Source organism: Hypomesus transpacificus, chromosome 4 (genome assembly GCF_021917145.1).
Source record: "Hypomesus transpacificus isolate Combined female chromosome 4, fHypTra1, whole genome shotgun sequence".
NCBI classification, from domain to species: domain Eukaryota; kingdom Metazoa; phylum Chordata; class Actinopteri; order Osmeriformes; family Osmeridae; genus Hypomesus; species Hypomesus transpacificus.
Genome location: NC_061063.1, coordinates 2,986,307 through 3,007,264, shown reverse-complemented (window position 1 = coordinate 3,007,264; position 20,958 = coordinate 2,986,307). Strand labels below are relative to the sequence as shown.

The following is a 20,958-nucleotide window of genomic DNA, read 5'->3' as shown; positions in this document are numbered from 1 at the left end:
CGTCACTCAACTACAAATATAGGACAACGTAGCTAAGACACGTGATCGAAAATAACAACAAACATCCTCGTGAGAAAAAAACTACAAGCACGTGATCTGACGCCATTATTTAAGTCGCTAGCGCGGGTACCTGAAGAAAAGAGGAAGTTATCTTGGCGCGTACACTTAAGACGGAGCGAAAATCGAGTAGTTGGACACCGAATTTACGTTTTGTACTGTTCAGATCGAGTCCAAGGTATGTCGTTTGCTACTTACCTCGCACAACCTCATGGAACGTAGGTGCACTTTGTGGTGACTAGCTAATCACATTACAACTAAAGGAAGAACTGTTAATTTAGCTGCCCAGTAGTAGATACAGAACTACATTATCCTAATTGTCTTTATAACGTTAGCATGATTGCTGTATATACGTCGGAGGTTGTTTGCGAGTTTTAATGTTAGTAGTTTAAGGGATTGATATGTGTAGCCAATGTGTTAACGTAGTAAGGCTACCATTATAGTCGCATGGGCAATGACTAGCATGTGCCTGCACCATTGTAGGCAATCGGTGTTTTGCTTTTGGCGCTTTTTCAGTGGTACAGTAAAGTGGTCGCACCTGTGTGGGTGGTATTCTATTGTTACTCAGGGTTAAGTATTGTAACAATTCTGTTTTTAACTTTCTTTAGCTAAATTCAACGAGAAAATGAATACCAGCCGGACCTTCAAACACGTCGAGAACTCTTCTAAGAACATTAAGGTATATTGTTCGGGTATTTTAGGGTTCATACACCTGTGTACCCCTCAAGCTTTAAACGTTGTTCAGGACCTGGTCACTACTTGTATTTGGAACCAGTGATGGTGTATAGTTTGGGTTAATGGCTAGCCCTCTGACCGCCACTCAAAATAACATTGAGAATGAGTGATTAGTAAATTGGCTATCATTTACCTTTAGTCATTTTGCAGACGCTCTTATCCAGAGCGACTTACAGAAAGTACAGTAACATTCTCCCCGAGGCAAGTACGGTGAAGTGCCTTGCCCAAGGACACAACGTTATCTGGCAGGGCCAGGAATCGAACCGGCAACCTTTTGATTAATAAGCCGACCTCCTATCACTCAGTATACCATGGTTCTTGTCATTAATATTAAAATGGGGCAACAATCAGTTTCCAGAGTTTGCTTTGATCGTATTACTGTAAAGTAAACATGGAGTTAAATATTAAGTGAGGTTAGCCTTACATTTATTGACATTCAATATTCACAACCTTGCAGCTCCTTATCAGGCCTGGAACGCACAGATGTCTTAAAGTTATTCAACACACACACACACACACAACCCCCCTTAGGCACTGAAACTGCAGCTTGGCACTTACTTCACCAAACAATGTCACAACATTGTCGAGTTGGTGAAAACATTAACTTGTTTTCAAAACTCTCACCGAGCCGTGGGTGACCACTTTCCCACGGTCATTATTTGTTTAAGAATGCGCACGGTAAGATAATAACCTGGTGGAGAAAGGTCCAATGACAGCCCGTGGGAATCTGCAGCCAAGCCATTATGCTTTGGAGGGTTAGACCTGCCCCTTTCCCACGACTATGGGCCAGTCAGACATGAAGTTGGTCATGCACTTACTTACTCACTTATTTCCCCCTTCTCTGAAATAAGTGTAACGGACTATCAGGAGAATGGCGCCTAACCCAAGGTGACTGGAGTCTTAGCTCATGGGTCAGGTCAGCTTGCTGGCTAGTGTTTCCCACAGGAGTGGACTACTTCGGGGGGGGGGGGGGGTGTAAGCAAGCACCATATATGCTATCCATTTGGTGAAGTTTCCTTTGTTAGTAAAGGATTGTTGTAATGCAAGGAACTTGTTTGCATAAGGGACACAAGTCATTAACTCCAAGTTTGGGACATTTTCCCTTTTAGAACTTTTTTGCAGCATCTGACCAGGGAATGGGACCCCCCAGGAAAAGCCTGCAGGTTCTCCAGCCCTCTGCTGTCAACATGAACGTGGGCAGGATCAAACTGGTACGTAGTGGGGCCAAGACCCTGGTCATGTGTGGCTTCATCTGACTGGCTGGATCATTCAGTGATCCCCCCCGGCCAGCAGCACACAACTTGTGATTCAACTGGGCAGCCACTAGATTTGAATAAATAAATGGTGTTTTTAACTTAGTTAAAAACACCATTTGTGGGTCACACTTTGTGTGAAATCAGGTTGATATCTTGTGTGAAACCAGATGGTTATTCTGGTGTGGTAATTTCCCAGGCAGGGAAGGCTGTGCCCAAAAGGAAACAGTGGAACCCGGAACAGGTGAAGGGTTCTAAGAGGTCCAAGGCTGAAGTCAAGTCCACACAGACTGAAACAGAAAACCTCCCAGACGGCCTTTCCACAGAGGCCTATGAACTTTTGGTCAAAGGTAGGTTGTCCTTTTAGCTCGTGTTCACGAGCTAGCACATACGATTGTTTTGGTGGCTGGCTCTTTTTGAAATGTTTTTTTTTATTTGATCTTGGAGCAACAAAGCTTTTTACGTCTGTGCTCATCCTGTGTTTGTGCTATAAAGTCATTTGGTCCCAAATTGGACCTGTATTGGTCAGTGTTCCCTGGGTAACTCCTGATGGATACAGCAGTCATCTGTCTCTTTGGGGGGGGGGTACACCAACCCCATTGGTTTCTCTGTGGTTGAATGACTTTCTCCCTCCTTCAGAAACCCCTCCTTCAAGCTATTGGAAAGAAGTGGCTGAGGAACGTAGGAAGGCTCTGTACGACGTTCTCCAGGAAAACGAGAAGGTGAGTTAATGGCTCATCGCGGGGAGACTAATGTTTAGCCATCCATGCAGCCCTATCCCACGCTCCCAGTGACCGCTGGAGTCTAGCCAAGTACTTTTTGATTGAGAACAATGAGTTTGCTCAGTTCAGGTTTCAGGTAAGGACTAGCTATCGAATGTTTACCTTTTTTCAGTCCTTTCAAGGTGGTGTTGAAGATCAGCTTTGCCCACAGATTGCAAGAGACCGAACCTCCGTATTACCCTGCTCTTATTGACGTTGACTTGTGTTCTGAACAGTTGCACAAGGAGATTGAGGCCAAAGACGAGCAGATCGCCCAGCTGAGGAGTGAGAACGAGGAGCTGCAGGAGCTGGCTCAGCATGTCCAACACATGGCCGACATGATCGAGGTAGGTCCTCCAAACCCTCCCATTCACCTAAAGTGGAATTTGACACCAACATGTTTGTGGTCATGAAGGGGGGGGGGCACACGGATTCTAGAAGGCTGTTGTGGAGGACATGCTTGTAAATGTTTTTTTTGTCCTTTCAGAGGTTAACGGGTAAGAGCCCAGAAAGTCTTGAGGACCTGAGGGAGATCGCTTTGGATGTTGATGAGTTGGAAGCGCTTGAAGAATCAGATGACGACTGCACACCCAGTGAGGAAGAAGAAGAGGAGGCGGAAGGACAGAATCAAGCTGAAGCCAATTGAACATGTTAATTAATCCCAAGTGGAGGTCGGACAGTTTTGGAACATGCCCTTGCTGCTCAATGGTTCTTTTTACAGTATTCTGACAGGAAAGACTGTTTACAATTAATTCACTGTAAATTATTGGTGTTTATTCACTGAAACCATTTGATTCTGGGGCTTTGAAAGGGGAAGGCTGGTTTTGTTTAAGATTTTTTTTTGTTGTTGTTACTTATTTGTGCAGTTTTATTGCATCAGTGTTTTTTTTGTAGATTGTTTGAAATAAACACTGGTTTTTATTTAAAGATGCATTCTTGTTAACATTTGAAGGCATTCTCTGGGAGCCACCTTTTTTTGCATCTCAACTGCTTTTGTTTTCGGGGATCTTGATCATTGTGTTGGCCAGAACCCGAGAATGCAAAGCAGTTCCTGGGCATGGTTCTTGGGCCAGCCAAACCAGTCTTCTCCCTCCAGGACCTCAAGGCTCCCCCTGAGGCTCTGTGAGCTCATGAGTCTGCGGATCGCTGGGACGTTGTTGTAGCACAGGGTGTTGAGGAGGTAGCAGCTCCACAGTTTGGCTCTGGTGGACAGGGGACTAGCTGGATCCATCAGCTCCTGGGTCATGGACAATGGAAACATCAAGTTATTGTTAACTGACATTTAGATGACTTATGGGATGTGTTATTTTATTAGCTTTAAAATTTGCTATTTAGTCCTCTTGCATAGTCCGTTCAGATTTTGTGCTATAACACATTGGTTGCTTTGATTTAGTAAAGGAGTTTCATTGAAGGACTCGTATTCAATAACATAATTACCGGCAAGATGTGGAACAGGCCGAGGGTGCAGGCTTGGCGCTGGTTGCTCAGATGCATGTAAAATATTCCTGTCAGGCTCTCTAGCACCCTGATCCTTTGATCATCTGATATGTCTGGAGATCGCAGGAAGTCAACAATGGTGGGCATGTACTCTGCAACGCACATCGCAACTCCATAGCTACCTGGGAAATGACACATTCATTTTTTGAGTTTGGACATTCTTTTCTTAATTTGGACCCTTTGAGAAACACTGCACTTCTACATGAACAACTCCCTCCTTCCCCTCACTGTTCAGCGATTGGCTACAATGAGAGAGGGCGTATAGAGTGCTTCAAGCCATCAACGATCACTTAATCCTGGATTGGGGGGGAGAAAGGGAGCCTGTTGCTACAATAACTGAGTACCTCACTGGCTCCTTTAGTTTGCTTGTGTCAGTGTTAGGAAATGGTACACTAAAATAGGCTTATTGTATAAAATGTACAATAGATGTTTAATATTGTATGTATAGTGTTATGTTTTTAGTATGTTGAAATGTAAACAGCACAGTACAGTAGCCTACCAGTGTATGCCAGTAATCCAATGTCCTGGACTGCCTGCAGCCTTATATCCAGTGGCAGTGTAGGGTTCTGAATAGCCTGACCTGCTATTTGAATTTTCTTCTTGTGATGGTTCTGATATCCTTCGTTGGACTCCTCAGCTTGAGGAAACAGGTAATGTTTGATGTAGCTGTTGTAAAACAACACAACACGCTGATACATGGCTGCCATCACCTCTGTGGGTAAAAACTACAGTCATCTGTTACATGTGTTTACTTTTGAATACAACATGGAATACAAATAGGCATAGAATACGTTCTGTGGTGGAATGTTTGAAATGAAATTCCAACTGTCCGGACAGAACTGGCATTTGGTTTAGGTGGCTGTATTCAGATTCCATTTGTGAATTGTGCATCCCATTAAAGTAAATTAATTTGTGAAGTAAACTTGCCATTTGTCTTCAATGAACTATCTGCCATCTATGTTTTGGCACTTCTGTACTGTTTTGTGCTGGATGGTATAGCCCATGTTGTTGCTTCAACCCAACATTATTGAAAAATACCGAATTACAAATAAAACAAGACCACAGATTTTCTTAATTCTGCAAAAATAAACTTTATTGCAACTTTTAATGAGCAAACGAAATACTGTGAACCAATAAGAAGTGTTTAGCTAATGCAATCAGTACTAAAGCCAACATGACAAAGGGTAACGAGTTCAACCCCAAGTTTCAGATTTCTAGTCATTAAGCAAACAGCTGCTTTTATGAGTAAGATCTAAGTACATGTACATATCTGGGCACAAACACGTACACATTTGATAACTTGGAATTGAGTAGAAGCAACATATTGCCAAACACTCCTAACACTGGTCTATAGATATTGTGTCTATAGATACAAGCAAGTAGCTCATAAACATGTTAGATGAGTCTTTAAAACAAACGTACCAAAATACTGCAATGCTTTTCACATCATGGGGAAAGCTGAGGCATAATTATGCAAGAAAAACATGTGTTCACTGCCAAACTGTTCTAGAAAAATGTCTTTTTCCTTTTGAGCAACAACTTTCAGAAATGTACAGTTCATACCAACAAATAAGACAAAGAAAACATCACAAAAATATTACCACTTTTGTGTTATGGCTTTTAGACAGTGTGCAAATCGAGACCCATTATTAGTGAGAAGATTCTGATAGTTGTGCTTAAAAGGTATTTGTTTGTGGCCAACTTCCAGACATGTTCCAGAATACATTCCTCTAAAAAGGTAATGAAGTCTTATAAAATATTTTTAAATTAACATTTTAGATTTTCCTTTGGTTACATGTCTATTGAGTAATAAAGAAATATTTCAAATATATACTGTATTTTATCTCCATGTTTTATATATAGCAACATTTTGTGGAACTATATTAGCAAATTTCATTATAATAAAAAATAGAAACAACCATCCAACTAAAATTGTACTTCTTACTAAGATCATCCCCATTGGTATTAACGCATGTTTTTTCTTCATTATAACACTTCAAATACTATCAGAAATGATCAAAAAAGAACATAAATATACTGCTCATTTACATGTAAGATACTGTCTCCCCTCCACTCTTACTCCATGAAGTCAAATCCAAAACAATATTAGAATCACAAGGTTACGTGTAACAGTATGTCATAGAAAATAAATTAAGTTATTAAAAAAAAAAAAAAAAAAAACTGTCATGGTGGCTTGGCACCAGACTCAGTAGTCAAGTTAAAATGAAGCAGGGTGAGTATGCAGTATGGAGCCTGATCTTGTGCCAAGTTAACCTTTATCCCCCATATCTACAAAGGCCATTCTGATTCTGGATCTATGCCTGAAGGGACAACCTCACCTTACAGCTAGTCACAACAGATATACGAGCTAATATAGCATTCTGGTCTCACGACACAGTAAGAAATTCCATTTTGTTGTGTACACTCTGTTCCTCACAGGAAAAAAACAAATTCTCTCCCATGTAACCCTGACCCTAACTGCTACACTGCAATAGTACCTGTTACAAGCATGGAGCACTGCATTTCAACTCAACAGTCCTCCATTACACCCAACTCTTGCACCATAAGCATAACAGCTGTTTTTTAAATCCCTGAAACTTGACAGAACGTACCAGATAAAACAGAACACAAACTTAGGCCAGTTTGATACGCCACACATATTACCCTGGGTAGAATGTGCAGTATTTACATGCCTTGTGCCACAGTGCAACATTTCCGTAAAAAGCGCCTGTTTCCTAATCGTCTTCAAATGAAAATCGCCAACAAATGCAAATCATCAATCACAATGATATCAAATACCATAATTAGGACACTGGAGAGGAACAATGTCAAACGCAACTGTGATAATATTCATTATGATAATAATAGTCATTATGATAACAATAGTCACTGTGAAGATGTTCTGTGCAATGGGAGGAGGTGGTGTGGTAGTGGTCGTTAAGTGGCGTTGGTTAAGAGGTGAATGAGGTGCGCTTCTGGGCACCTCATTAACACCCCGACCCCCTTCCTCCTTCCCCCCCCCCCATACCCCCTCAGGCCCCCCCTCAAGTCTGGTCCAACTTCCGAGGCCCAACTGACCAGTATCAAAGCCTGGTCGCGGTTGGGAAGCTGAAGAAAAAGAGTGCACATATGCGTTCCCTCTCCTCAGGGACTGAGATGACTGCTAAACAGCTGGCCAGTCTGCTTTTTCCAGAAAAGCCGTGTTGACGAGGGTGGGTGTAACCTGGGCTTGGTGGTGCCTCTGCGTACAGGGGTGTGGGGGGGAAAGGGGTTGCAGAGGCAGGGCTGGAGGTGGCAGGGGTCAGGGGTCCAGATCCTGGCGTGGCCTCAGAAGGCGGTGGTGACGGCGTTCCCTCTCCGCGTGCCCAGTCGGACCATCTCCCCAGGCACCGTGTCCAACTGCTCGTACGCCAGCCGCCCCTCTTCACCTGGGCGGGCGACACACACACAGCTCAAAACGTCACCCCACGAGAGATACAGTCTGACAGGCAGCCCAAAGCAGCGCTGAGGAAAACGCTTTGCTGTATCGGAAGACACTTTCAGGAGACAACCATAGACGAGGGAGGAGAGGAGAAGAGGTCACCCTGAGATTCTTTGCAAGGGGGGGACGACGACTTACCAAGAGTGAGCAGGGTCTCAACAGCCATGTGACGTAGCTCCTCGTCTGCTGAGTCACACAGCAGTGTGACAGCCCTGATGCTTTCTACTGCCTGAGAGAGAGAGAGACACAGAGAGAGAGAGAGAGAGAGACACACAGAGAGAGAGAGAGAGACAGAGAGAGAGAGAGAGAGAGACACACAGAGAGAGAGAGAGACAGAGAGAGAGAGAGAGAGAGAGAGAGAGAGAGAGAGAGAGAGGCAGTGTCATGGGTATTCAGGGAAGGATTGAGAATGAAAAACTGTGTAAGCAAGATTACTGAACAATATTTAGGACAGTAACTTGAGTAAAATAGATGTCAAATGCATCAAGTGAAACGTGCTGCTGTTAGGAGGAGGCTGGTACTCGGGTCAAGTTAGAATGGACTGGGCTCTAAGTAATTGGCTGGTAGAGAGAGGTTGACAGGCGTAATACCCAATCACAGTGGGCCATCAACCCACTCACCTGGGCCAGACAGACAGCACTTATTTGTATGTAAGCGAGGCCTGGCTGGAGTTATTCATATTTCACTTTGGAGCCATCGGCCCCAATTGTCCAGAAGGAAAACTGCAGCTGGCCAGTCAGTTATCGTGGGTATTGATAAGATAACGGCACCGATGACTTAATGAAATCATCCTACTTATCATTAATGGTGTTTCTGATCCTGATACTAGCACTAGTCAGGCTAACAGCCTCCAGCCAGCCAGCCGGTCACACTGACCTGTAAGCAGCTGAGAGCAGCACAGGCAGCCCTCTGGGTGGGAGCCGGGGCCTCCGACAGGGCCTGGGTGTAGCAGTCCACCGCCTGCACACCAGGGAAAGACATGAACACTCAGCTCTTTTGGACGTGACAGACAAACAGGACGAGGTTTACACACGGAGAGGGGGGTGGGGGGTGGGGGGGTGGGGTTGGACTGAACGGCTGACACAGAGCAGACAGACGACATATCTCTCTGTTCCTCTCACTCTTCCAGTTCTCCCTGTCCCCCTTTCTTTCGTTCGGTCGCTCACCCCCTCCCCTTTTCCTCCCTCCCTCTTCCTGTCTCACGCGCTGTAAACCTGTCCCCCCGACCCCGGCCCCGGTCGCTGTGCTCACCCTGGTCCTGAAGGGGGGGTGAGAAGCGGCCGAGGTGAGGAAGGTGGTGGCGGCCTGCTGGACCAGGGGGTCTTCCAGGGTGAGGAGGGAGGCCAGGGCCCTCAGGGTGGCCTGCCAGGGCCACAGACTGGTCACACACACCTCGTCCAGCTCACACACACACCGCTCGGAGTCTCCGCTGCTCAGGGTTTCGGCAAAGATGACTGAAGGACACACACACACACACACACACACACACAGCGGGTTAGAGCTGAAAGAAATATCGTTTTGCAGCCGACAAAAGGTATTGTTTCGGAAGTGTGTAGGAGAAGAAGGCGTGAGACAGGCATTTCCATGTGTCTGTGCATGCTCGTGTACATATCTGTCCTAACGTGTGTGTGTACATACTAAAGTGTGTGTGTGTGTGTGTGTCCTGCCTCACCTTCCTGGGCCACCTGCACAAGATGCTCCTCCATAGACGTGACGGCGTGGTCGCAGACGTAGCCGTGGAACTGGAAGACGGTGAGCACGTCCTGGGCCAGCGCCGAGGCAGGGGGCCCGTGGGGGGCCAGCTCACTCCTGTCCACCATCTCACTCACCACCAGACGCAGAGCTATGGGGGGGGGGGGGGGGGGGGGGCAGAGAGAGAGAGAGATCCAAAAATGTGGAACGATAGATTGTGAAGCTCAGGAGGAAAAAGCCAAATGAAATATCCTGCATTTGCTTGTAGTAGTAGATGTTGAGGGCCACTTACCGGTGTCCGCGGCCTGTGGGTGTCTCTCCTGCAATGTTGAGGTCAGGTTGTGGTTCATGTGCTTGAACACGCGGTCCAGCGTGGTGTGGAAGAGGCCACCGGAGCCGCTCCATTCTGACCACAGGGCCATCATGGCCGGCCGCTCTGCTAGCCCAGGGAGCACTGAGGGCACAGGCGGGGGTGGCAGGAGAGTCAAAACAAGCGTCCACCATCGCCATACTAGGCTAGGAGCCAAATTGGAGTCTACCCAAATGAGCTTTGCACACCTCACACAACTCCCACTTACAAAACACACAACACACACACACACACACACTCTCTATCTCTCTTATCTACATTTACATTTATTCATTTAGCAGACGCTTTTATCCAAAGCGACTTCCAAGAGAGAGCTTTACAAAGTGCATAGGTCACTGATAATTACAACAAGATAGCCCCACAGCATTGCGGGTAGTCAAAAACAAGAAGTACATATTGTGAACAACCAAAAAATAGTGCTAAAGGGAAGAAACCATAAGAGCATGTAGTTAAACAAGAGCATGTAGTTAAACATCTAACACATTAGCCAGACAGTTGAATACCTAGTCATCTAGTACCCACCATCTGCAGCAGAGGTGACGGTCCCCAGTCTCTCCACACTAATCTCCCCCAGCTCCTCCAGCAGCACCGTCTGGGCAGACAGTTTGCTCAGCAGGGCCCGGCGCTGCCAGGGGCTCCTCCCAGTGGACAGTTGCTGCAATGACACGTGAGAGAGGGCAGCAGTTAATATCCGCAGTCGTGCGGTCCAAGCAGGCGTATTGGTGGCGGGCGTATCGTACCTGGATGAGGTGGTTGCAGTACTGCAGGTGGATGACGATGGCGACGTCCAGGTTCTCGTTCCCCGTGGTGAGGGGCAGGGGGCTGCCTGCCACGCTGTTGCCCACTCCGGTGTCCTCTGTCAGGGCTTCGCTCAGGTGGCCCCTGGCCTCCGGGTGCTGGCCTGGTCTGGATAATTGAGAAGGCAAGGCGCATACACAGAGTCAGCACTAGAGGGCAGCAGTACAGTAATTATTACAGGCAAATCAAGGCACTATACTGTACATCACCAAACATTATCACTGTTCTCTCATCCTCGATCACCCATCATCATATTCCTCTTTTCCCCTCTTGCCTATCCCCTGTCCACCCCTTCCCTCTCCCGCTCCCTCCGTTCCTCACCCCGTCCGGTCCGCCTCCATGTCGTAGAAGGCGGCGCGCGGCAGGCTGAGGCCCGGGGCGGCGTCGTCTCCCGTGTCCTCGTCGTCAAAGTCGGAGGTGTTCAGGAAGTCGAAGCTCTCCAGGGCGCTCTCCACCGTCAGGCTGAGGCTGGAAGAGCGGCTCCGGTGACCCGGCAGACGACACTGTTGGGGTGGGGCGGGGGGGGGGGGGGGGTTAGAGGAGCAACAACTTGAGAAACCTGGCAACCGCAAACTTTGCTCTCACCAACATTATTTCATTTTCACTTTAGTATGGGTATACAGTGTTACACCGAAACATAACGCAAGGAATACTGTAAAATACTGTAAACATGACAGTCGGGGTGAGTCATTTTCTTCACCCATGAGGTCCACATTGATTTGAAATCCTCCCAGTAGGGTTGTCCCAGACAGGAAGTGACCTACCTTGAGCAGGTCCTCCAGCCTCATCAGCTCCTGCTCCAGGTCTTGCAGCTCTCTGCAGCGCTGGGTCAAGCCCTCCAGCCTGATCAGCAGGCTCTGGAGGGCCTCCTCCAGGCTACTCTCCAGGAAGGCTCTGCTCCCCTCGCCGGCCCAGCTCAGGTCCCCCGTCTTGGGCAGGATGTCGGACGACGTCAGCCTCCTCACCAGCTGCCTGGTCAGGCTCCCGGCCTCCTCCGTGTCCAGCTCCAGGGGCTTCAGTTCCGAGGCGTCGTCCTCCGGCGCCCCCGTGTGGTCCAGGAACACGTCCTCGGGCGCCACGGTGGAGAGCCGGCGCTCGGAGCAGAGCGAGGGGGCGACGGACGCGGTGCCGGAGGGCGGGCCGTCGCGCTGGGACTCGGCACCTTCCCACTCGCACTCCGCCTCCTCGCTGGTGAGGCTGGCGCTACCCCCGCTCTCCTCGTCCCCCGCTCGTTCGTCATCCTCCTCCTCCGGGATCCGGGCGTCTTCCCTGGCGGCGTGGGGAGGGATGCGAGGCGGCGAGTCGCTCTCTGGGGGGGTGACCGTGATCTCTGGGTTAGACTGGCCCGGGGCGAGGCTGGGGGTGGGGGGGTGGAGGCCGAGGTGTCGGAGAAGGTGAAGGAAAGGCGCTTGCACTCGGCCACGCCGCAGCCTCCGTTCTCAAAGACGTCGTCGGGCAGGGTGGACTGGGGGGGAGAGAGGGAGTTAGAGGAGGGCGACGGGGGGAGAAAAGGCTCCGAATGAACGAATGGACCGTCGAAAGAGAAAGAGGAAAAGCAGTGTCACGGAAGGAGACAGAAGCACTGTCTCGGTTTAACGTATCAAGAATTGGACGGCATCGAAGCGGAATCCCTTGTGGGGGGGGGGGGGGGGGGGGGGGGGGGGGGTGAAAGCACGCCAACACCGGTTAGCACAGGCATGCACAGACACACCAGGAGGCACAAGCCAAAGCACATGCACAAGCTGGTATCAGAGAAACTGTGGGGGGGGGAGAGAGAGAGAGAGAGAGAGAGAGAGAGAGAGAGAGAGAGAGAGAGAGAGAGAGAGGTGGGGGGCAGAACCACACGAGATGAGGGAAGGGGCTGGGGGGGGGAAGGGGGGAAGGGGGGAGGTAGGGAGCGCAGCACACCTCACTCACATAGACCTCCAGACTGGACTTGGGGCGGGGCCGGAGGGAGGCCAGGTCGCCGAACGACCTGGTGCGCCTCAGCCTCTCTAACAGGTTGTCCCTGAGCGCCAGCAGGAAGGAGAGGTGGTGGCGCCCGGCGGGGGGGGGTGGGGACGCCACTTGGCCGGCGAACAAACGCGTCGATAGTGGGGCGGGGGTGGGTGATTTAGATGGGGAGTAAGGAGGGGTGCGGTTGGGTTAGGGTTGAGATGGTGATGGGGGAGGGAGGGAGAGGGGGGTTGAAAAGTAGCATGGAGCGGGGGTTGGGGCGGGGGGGGTTAGTCAGAGGGAAGGAGTGTTGGGTTAGGGTTAGAGAGGCCGCAGCATTAGCATGGCTACATTCCCGTACACGTGAACACACACAGGCGCGTTCGCAAGCTCTCGGCTCCACAGTCGACATAGGCTGGGCGAAGGTGTTCTCGCAGGTGACATGGTTGTGAAGTGCTCCTGGAGTTACATATATGTCTTACCAACTCTCTCCCTGATGTCAAACCCAGCGGAGAATCGAAACTTCACCCAACAAAGACAGTCTATCTCCCCTCCCCTCCCCCCCTCCCCCCTCTCCTCCCCTCCCCTCTCCCCTCTCCCCTCCCCTCCCCTCCCCCCTCCCCCCTCTCCTCCCCTCCCCTCTCCCCTCTCCCCTCCCCTCCCCCCTCCCCCCTCTCCTCCCCTCCCCCCCTCTCCTCTCCCCTCCCCTCTCTCCCTGCCCCGAGCCCAGGAGGCTGTCATGGGGGACTCACAAAGAAGGAGGTGTCCTGGAAGGTGGGGGTCTCGGGCGTGCCCTGGCTGTACACCGACACCCGTCTCTGCAGGGCCGCAGCCTTGCTCACGTTGCCTGACGACAGGGTCAGATCCTCCACGTCAAACGGACTGAGGTTTGGAGGGACACACAAAGAAGACATATTGTATTTTCTCCAAATGCTTTTTTTTTTATTTAACAACTAAATACTGCCTGTTCTCTCCTGCAGTGTAACATGACTCCATAGGTACTGACATCTAGTTAATCTTGTATAGGTCAAGGACAATATAATTATCTCTTATAAGACATTGAGTACTGGATACATGCATTATTATCCTTTGTTGTCATTACTGATTGCTTTGAACAGTTCCCAAAACCAATAGAACAAATGCTTTCACTATTAGAACCAATGCAAGTGAAGCCCGTATCAAAGAGATGCACTCACAACCAGGTGACCTCCAGGTTGAGTTTGATGGTTCCCAGGTCGTTGACGTCCACTGCCACCACCTGGGGCATGGCGGTGAACAGGTCCTTGGTCTCACAGATCACACTGCCCACCAGGAGGTGGGTGGCCAGCCCCTTTAGCTCAGTCACCTGACGGACACACACAAGGCCCAATAGAGTTCATTAAGGTCATTAAGATGAATTTCATAGATGACATTAGTGAGTGCTCCATTGATTGTTGTTGATCCGTGGAACAGGGGGGGGGGGGGGGGGTCGGGCTGCGTACTGCACCTTGATGTTGATGAGGTCAGAGACGAGGGGCGTGAAGACCATCTCCTCTCCATCCCAGCTCTGTCTGGAGTTGGACTCGATCTTGCCCTTCAGCTTCCACCTCTGACGGCCGTAACGCATGAAGATCTGGAGAGAGAGAGAGAGAGGGGGGGGGGAAGAGAGAGAGAGGGGGCGGGGAGATAGAGAGAGACAGAGGGGGGGGATAGGGAGAGAGGGGGGGGGAATGAGAGAGAGAGGGGGGGAATAGAGAGAGAGAGAGAGAGAGAGAGGGGGGGGGGGGAAGAGAGAGAGAGGGGGCGGGGAGATAGAGAGAGACAGAGGGGAGGATAGGGAGAGGGGGGGGGAATGAGAGGGAGAGGCGGGGAATAGAGAGAGAGAGAGAGAGAGAGAGAGAGAGAGAGGGAGGGGGGAAGGAGGGGAGAGAGAGAATGGGGAGGGAAAGCAAGGTCAGCGAGTAAAAAGAGAGGGGGGGGGATAAGGTGTGGGGGGGGGGGGGGGGGAGAGGAAGAAATGTCAAGCTTGCTAAAAGCCAAGTTATTGATGATGACATGACAGAGATGGATTAGATGTACAGACATCCTACACACCTCATACTGGTCTCCTGGACAGAGTCTTGCAAATCCAGCCCAACCTAAAAAGAAAAAAGAGATGGAAAGTGGTAATTATAGATTTGTCGAAAATCCATAAATACAAATTACATTTGCAATTACAATACATAAACACTTACATCCAATACAAATAGACTTAGTACTTAGTAGTATAAGTACTGTTTCTTGCTAACATTTAGAACAGGAAACTTCTGGAGCATAAAAAAGCGAGCATAAATACTAGCTTCATCATTCAAGCAAGCGGGTCCCTTAAGTGCATGTTGTTAATCCTTGCTCTTGTTTGAAACCTGATTTCCTAGTCCACTGGCCCTGGCCCTACCTTTCATTTTGATGTGGAACTCCCCGAGCAAGTTCTCCAGCTCCCCCTCGAAGGTGCTCATGTTCTAAGGAGGAAAGCAGAGATGAGCTACTGACAGGCAGCACAACCCTCATTAATCTTGGGATGGTGACAGTACCTGCGAAACTCTCATCAAGCTGACGGACGTGTGGGCGTGTGAGAACGGGCGGCAAATATTTGTGTCCGCGTGCGAATGTTATAGGCATGTGTGTGTTTGTATCAAACAGCGTGTACATGATTGTGTGCGTGTGTGTGTGAGTGTACCTCTGTGTACTCCTTGTATCTGCGGTTGACCTCGGCGATGCTCTCGCGCGTGCCCTTGGTGGAGGGAGAGGCAGAGAAGGCCTGCTTCATCCGATTTGCTCCATCTCTCAGTTTCCGCTGGATGCAGAAGGCCTCGTACAGCTCATCCACCTATATACACACACACACAACAGAAATAATTATAGACAAAGATACAGAAACACACTTATACACATACAAATGCAAGCACACACACAACTACGGTGGCAAAATACTTCTAAATAAAAGTCAGATATTGTCAAAGCATCGTAAACATTCAGCTTTTTAAAATAATATCTGGTCTACTGGATGGGTTGACTGTTTCCACATGAAAGACAGTGGAAAAACTTGAAGCCTTCCTGGAATTAGAAGCTAGCCTACACCCTTGGTCTAACATGCAATCCATCAAAGAAGAATTACCAGGTCAGCATCATACTAATATATCTTGAGGTCCAGACTCTTCCTGACTGTCTGACAGTGATGCACGGACCAAGACTGCGGCCCCTCAGGATTTCCACGCCCAGCACTTGGAAGTGTGAAAAGCGATGAGGGGAGGATGGCAAAGCAAAGCGCCGTGACAGGAAGGCGAAACGAGAGAGACGACAGAAAAAATCCGAATCATCCTCGCCATGCGGCGAACGTGGCCCCGCAGTCTGGCGTGTCACCCCCCCTTCCCCCCCAGAGGAATACTCATGCAGCGAGCATCGGAACGCCAGACGGCATCGAGAGCTCACCAGGCTCCCTCGCCCCCCCCCCCTGAGGACCGCAGGAGGAGCAGCACCACGCGGGGTCAACGCCAAGCCGCACAGCCTCCACTAAACGGCCAACACGAGATCAACATTAGGGCCTAATGATATAATTAGACATGCAGTCATTTCACGTCTGTGTCTCCATGTTAGGCCATCAGAGAGACTGTTTTGCTTAATCATGCTAGCCGGTCTCTGAATTTTCTCCATCCCTCCCATCTCATCCTCTCGGGGGGTGGTAGAGAGAGGATCCAATTTGCCAACGGCGGCACTGCGGAGACGGGCGCGAAACCAAACACTTGGAGCGTCCCACATCAAAAGGAAATATTCAGGCATGCCCAGCGGGGGCGTAGTGAAAGATTGATGCATCGCCGTCTTTAAACTGCTCATTAGAGAAAGGAGGAGTGTGTGTCTGGGGGGGAGGGGGATATGGGCCAATCTGGCAACCCCCCGCCTAGACAATAGCGAGCGTGCAAGTATTTCGTGTGTGTGTGGTGTTTGGGGACGAGATAAATGAGGCACGCTGGAAGGTGAAACGGGGACCGTTGATTGGTTGTCACAGACATGCAGCCACATAAAGTGGGGTTTGGCCACACTGGTTTCTCTTGTGTATAACCCATGTCCTCCTAAACAATGTCATATTGTGCGCCACATTCAGATATTAAAAGTCTGGAGACGGGTTGATACGGTACACCCAGGGTTTGTAGGATGCCCACGCAAACCAAATCGTACCAGCGCCTTACCCTGACACACATTCCAAACACACACACACACAATTCCCCGAACACACCCCACACAACCCTTTGGCGAGAAGTGCCCCATGTGTGCCACCCCCAAACCCAATCTCATTTCACACCCCACCCCCACACACACACAAACACACACCCCTACCCAGCCTAGACCAGACCTGACGGCCTCCAGTCTGTGGTGGGTTGTTTATTCGGGGTGCAGCTGAAATGTGCAACTCGTTAAAACTCGAAACCGCAACTGTTAGTGCCTTCACTTGTGATTGAAAACCTCCAGCCCAAAGCAGTATACTCAAGACACCCATAACACACATACTACACACATGAAGCCACTAGCTTAGAGAACAACACAGTATCCCTACACAATTCTAAAAACCACTGATGAAAAGGTTACCATCTTTGAGAATGAAGAAAAGGCCTCTGAGGCCCGTCATTCATGACAACCACCGGTGAACATAGAAAGGATCAGAAAAAAGGTTGACATTGTGCCTTTCAGGAAGGTTTATTTAGAACAGAGAAGAGAAAGAACTCTCTCGACACAACAAAGGTCACCACGTGCAGGGGCCCCGAGGCGTCCGCCCAGCGTGTCACTCCACCACAGTTACCTCCCTCCTGATGCGACTCAGGGAGGGAGAGGTGGGGCCGTTTGAAGGAAGGTAAACAAACCGATGAACTCTTGTGGGTGGGGAGGAGAGAGACAAGGAAGCGAGACCTTCTGTGGTCTAAGGACACGGCTAACACCCGCACTCTGGAGACGAAGACGGATATACAGCACTGACTGGTGACACAAAGCTACAGGGGAGCGCGCACGTACACAAGGCATGCGCACGCCCACGCGGACTGTACATATCTGAGGCGCGCGCACACACACACACACACACACGGGCTGGCAGCACACACCCCTGTGGAGCTTGATCCGCAAGAGAGTTTTTTAATCTTCTCTGGCTTTTGTCCTCTTAGAGTTAAGAGAGGGGGAACAGCCTCACAAGGATTTAGTCAAGCCCACCCAATCACACACCCACACGCACACCAACAATCTCAGAGCAGGGACTGAGGTTACACATTATTTCTATAAAACGACACAATAAAAAGAAAACGCAGACCACATAAAAACTCCACTTAAATATAATGTATATCTTAACCTATACGGTATCTGTACTATATCTGTGGTGTAAAGAAAGGAGCAGGGGGGGGGGGGGGGGGGGTTCCTCTTAAGTTAAGACTATGTTTACCATAAGCTTTACAGCTTTAAGGCTTTTCTAACACCCAACAAAAACACATTAGACCAAGGGCATGAGCAGGCAAGATCTTAAAAAGATTATTCACACCTGCAGCATAGCCTAGCCACATCAAACACAATCACACACACTGACCGGTGTCAAGGGGGAACTCATGTGTGAGTGTAAGAAAACGAGATAAGAGAACTGTGTGTGAGTGTGTGCGGGTATTTTTATGACACTAAAGTAGGGAGTGAAATAGGCCTTTGTCTCAAACAAACACAAATAGATGGTTACCCGTATAAAGATTGCACCTCATCTAAAGACCTTGGGATCGAAAGGCAATGCAGACACCTGCACACCACACCACACAAACAAGACCCTTCTGCTCAAAAGTTATATGAACTCAGTGTGCAACACGGCCTTGGATATCAAAGCAATTTTAGCTTTCATTTCTCCCGGGGAGAACGTGCTTTGTAATTTGACAGGCAAAACAGCCGTCCGTGTGATTCATTAGCGCTAGCGAATGAGCTAGTTTGCTCCACTTGGTGTCTTTGTTCGTTTTGGTTCTCTCACACCTTGCCTCGTCGCTGCTGCTGCTGTTGTTGTTGTTGTAGCAGTTCGTCAAGGGGGTTCGGAGGCAGCGCTGTATCTAGGTCAAAACAATTGAGGGGTGCAAGTGTCGGGGCCCTCGTAACCGAGTGGGAGGGAGACGAGACGGTCCGGGGGCTCTGATGAGGGTCTTTAGAGAAGGTGCGGGGTGCTTGAGAGGCCATGCAGGTGTGTGTGTGTGTTCTGCAGGTTTGTTCTGAAAGGCAGTGTGTGTTTGTGTGTGTGTGTGTACACCCTGTGGAGAATCCCTAGCCCCGGGCTGTATAACAGAGATAAATGAGGCTTGTGTTGTTGCTTCTCCGCTGAAATAAGTGCGCGTCTGCTCCCAGGGAGTCTAGCTTTTGGTTGAACAACTTGTGAATGCAGTTCTCCGCTGATATTGCAATTACATTTGCATTATCGTTATGAAAGTATTGGACATATTTAAGACTATGCTGATAGAGCCCAGTGCCTGCTGGGTAATGGAGTGCTATAGTGGACGTCCAGCTGATGCCAATCTGTGGGTGGTGGCTGGCCGCGCCTGCTGCCTCCGCTGAAAGCACACGCCACTCATACACTGAATCTGCCTGGTCAGCAGATGGCTCTCTAATGAGATCAATCTTTGTGGAGTGTCCGGCTAGGCTAGGCCATTTGTTTAGAGTAGCCAGAGAAAAGCTATTGTCAGGAATTTGAGGTTGCGATTGGGGAGTGGTGTGCGTGTGCGCGTGAGTATATAATGACCAGACTTATCCCCTCCAACACCACATGGTGTAATAGTAAACCTTATCTTTGTGCCTACGCGGCGATTTAGTCATTAACGGTGTCTCTAACGCAGTTGACGATTAAAGGCTCAAACTGCTGAATCATTCTTGTGCGCAAGTGTATGTTTAATTGGCCCTGACGGTTTCTCTGTGGTAGAGGGACCATGACGACCGCAGCCTGCAGCCATAACGGCAGGTGGCTATTCTACTGACAGGAAGTAGGGCGGGTGGGGGGCAAACAGGAAGTGTTTGAGACAGGTGGTGATGATGATAGGAGGTGAACAGAAAGTGTGTGTGTGTGTGTGGGGGGGGGGGGGGGGGGGGAGTGGAAGGACACATCTCTTTCACTGAAAACACAGAAGCTGCCAGGTATAATTAGCACTATAGTCATCAAAAAACTATACATAGCCCTTCTTTAGTGTGTGTGTGTGGTGTGTGTGCACGTCTGCTTTGTGTCCGCATCTGTGTTTGTGTGTTCGTTCTGCCTGGTCTACACACACAGTCCTTTGAGGCTGTGTGCCGCCAGGGCCTACTAAACGATCGCCTATCAGCGGGGAGGTGCCGGGGATGACGCACATCAGGCTCATCATCTGTTCCTCCTGCTTCTGGTCAGACGCTCTGAAGTGATGTCCGCCCACTGATTGAAGATGTAATTGGCACACAAGGAAGGAGCAGGTGGGTGAGATTCAGGCTCTATCATGTTGCCCTGGTTAGACTTTGTGTGTGTGTGTGTGTGTGTGTTTGATGGAGTGTGTGTTTGTGTGTGTAGAGACTGATGACAAGAACTAGGACTGTCCAAAGCTTGATCAACTCCCCCTCCCCCTTGTCACTCAGGGAGTATGTGCGTGCGTGCGAGTGCATGTGCGCGGACACACGCGTGCGTGTATGTAAAGAGTTTGCGCGCCACACAATGACATGATCCTCACGCCTGCTGCTCTGTGTTACCACGGTAACCGCTTGGCAGGGCGCTGTTGTGTTTTTTTTGTATCTGTGTTCCGGGAGCTTGGTTTCACACGCAGAGGGGGGGTGTGGAGACCCTGGACATTTTGGTAGAGCAGCCAGCCCCGCTACCAACACAATGACCCGTCGTGAGGTCAGAGAGGACGCCACCCAACCTTTCGACCCAGGTTCGAAGTGGCCATCTACCAGTAGGGTGGAGAGGCTTCGATATGTGTTAGCTACGCAGACAAACCTGACAGGCCAAGAAAGGCAGTATCATGCCAGAGACACCTATGGGTCAATGGAAGGGTATTTGTGTGTGTAGGCATGTGTGTAAGGGTAGGTGTTTGTGTCTGTCCTTGCATGGTCAAAGGCCAACATTCCAAGAAATGAAACATTAGCAAGGCTGTCTAAATGCAGACAGGTTACACACGGTAATAGGTGATCCTATACGGACGACCCCTGTCCTCGATGGCAGCACGACCCACCTTGCTCATGTGAAACTCCAGCCGTCTCATGTAGCGCTCAATGGTTTGATTTGCTGCAGAAACCAGGAACAGACAAGGTCGTCATTGGCCTGGGGTTTAGTGCACATGTCCAAACTTTGCTGTTACAGTAGGTTACCAAGGTGACATTTTGGGACAAAAGTATGACACTGATGGGTCA

The 20,958-nt window shown here is 49.5% G+C and overlaps 3 protein-coding genes across 4 annotated transcripts in view; 1 reads left to right on the top strand and 2 right to left on the bottom strand.

The window, feature by feature from the left end:
- The first annotated feature begins 89 nt into the window (after positions 1-89).
- On the top strand, positions 90-3,733 carry gmnn (geminin DNA replication inhibitor). Of its 2 annotated transcripts, XM_047019799.1 has the most exons (7): positions 90-235; positions 666-736; positions 1,902-2,003; positions 2,245-2,395; positions 2,685-2,767; positions 3,043-3,153; positions 3,294-3,733. In XM_047019799.1, the coding sequence occupies exons 2-7, from the start codon at positions 683-685 to the stop codon at positions 3,450-3,452; spliced, it is 660 nt and encodes a 219-aa protein (XP_046875755.1). In that variant the 5' UTR covers positions 90-235; positions 666-682; the 3' UTR covers positions 3,453-3,733. The 2 variants fall into 2 exon arrangements, with proteins under 2 accessions (XP_046875755.1, XP_046875756.1); XM_047019800.1 differs by lacking the exons at positions 90-235; positions 666-736 and adding an exon at positions 1,014-1,680.
- An 85-nt stretch (positions 3,734-3,818) lies between these two features.
- On the bottom strand, positions 3,819-5,084 carry LOC124467398 (armadillo-like helical domain-containing protein 2). The gene is made up of 2 exons (XM_047019681.1): positions 4,764-5,084; positions 3,819-4,081 (listed from the first exon to the last, which is right to left on the bottom strand). The coding sequence occupies exons 1-2, from the start codon at positions 5,008-5,010 to the stop codon at positions 3,819-3,821; spliced, it is 510 nt and encodes a 169-aa protein (XP_046875637.1). The 5' UTR covers positions 5,011-5,084.
- A 2,255-nt stretch (positions 5,085-7,339) lies between these two features.
- Positions 7,340-20,958, bottom strand: part of ripor2 (RHO family interacting cell polarization regulator 2) — a 46,313-nt gene continuing 32,694 nt past the window's right edge. The window contains 14 exon segments of the mRNA XM_047019609.1: positions 7,340-7,731; positions 7,923-8,013; positions 8,661-8,744; positions 9,036-9,238; positions 9,457-9,627; positions 9,769-9,930; positions 10,369-10,501; positions 10,587-10,752; positions 10,966-11,147; positions 11,409-12,008; positions 12,011-12,109; positions 13,332-13,461; positions 13,776-13,924; positions 14,066-14,104. Of these exon segments, the coding sequence (XP_046875565.1) occupies positions 7,631-7,731; positions 7,923-8,013; positions 8,661-8,744; positions 9,036-9,238; positions 9,457-9,627; positions 9,769-9,930; positions 10,369-10,501; positions 10,587-10,752; positions 10,966-11,147; positions 11,409-12,008; positions 12,011-12,109; positions 13,332-13,461; positions 13,776-13,924; positions 14,066-14,104 (2,310 nt within the window). The 3' untranslated portion in view covers positions 7,340-7,630.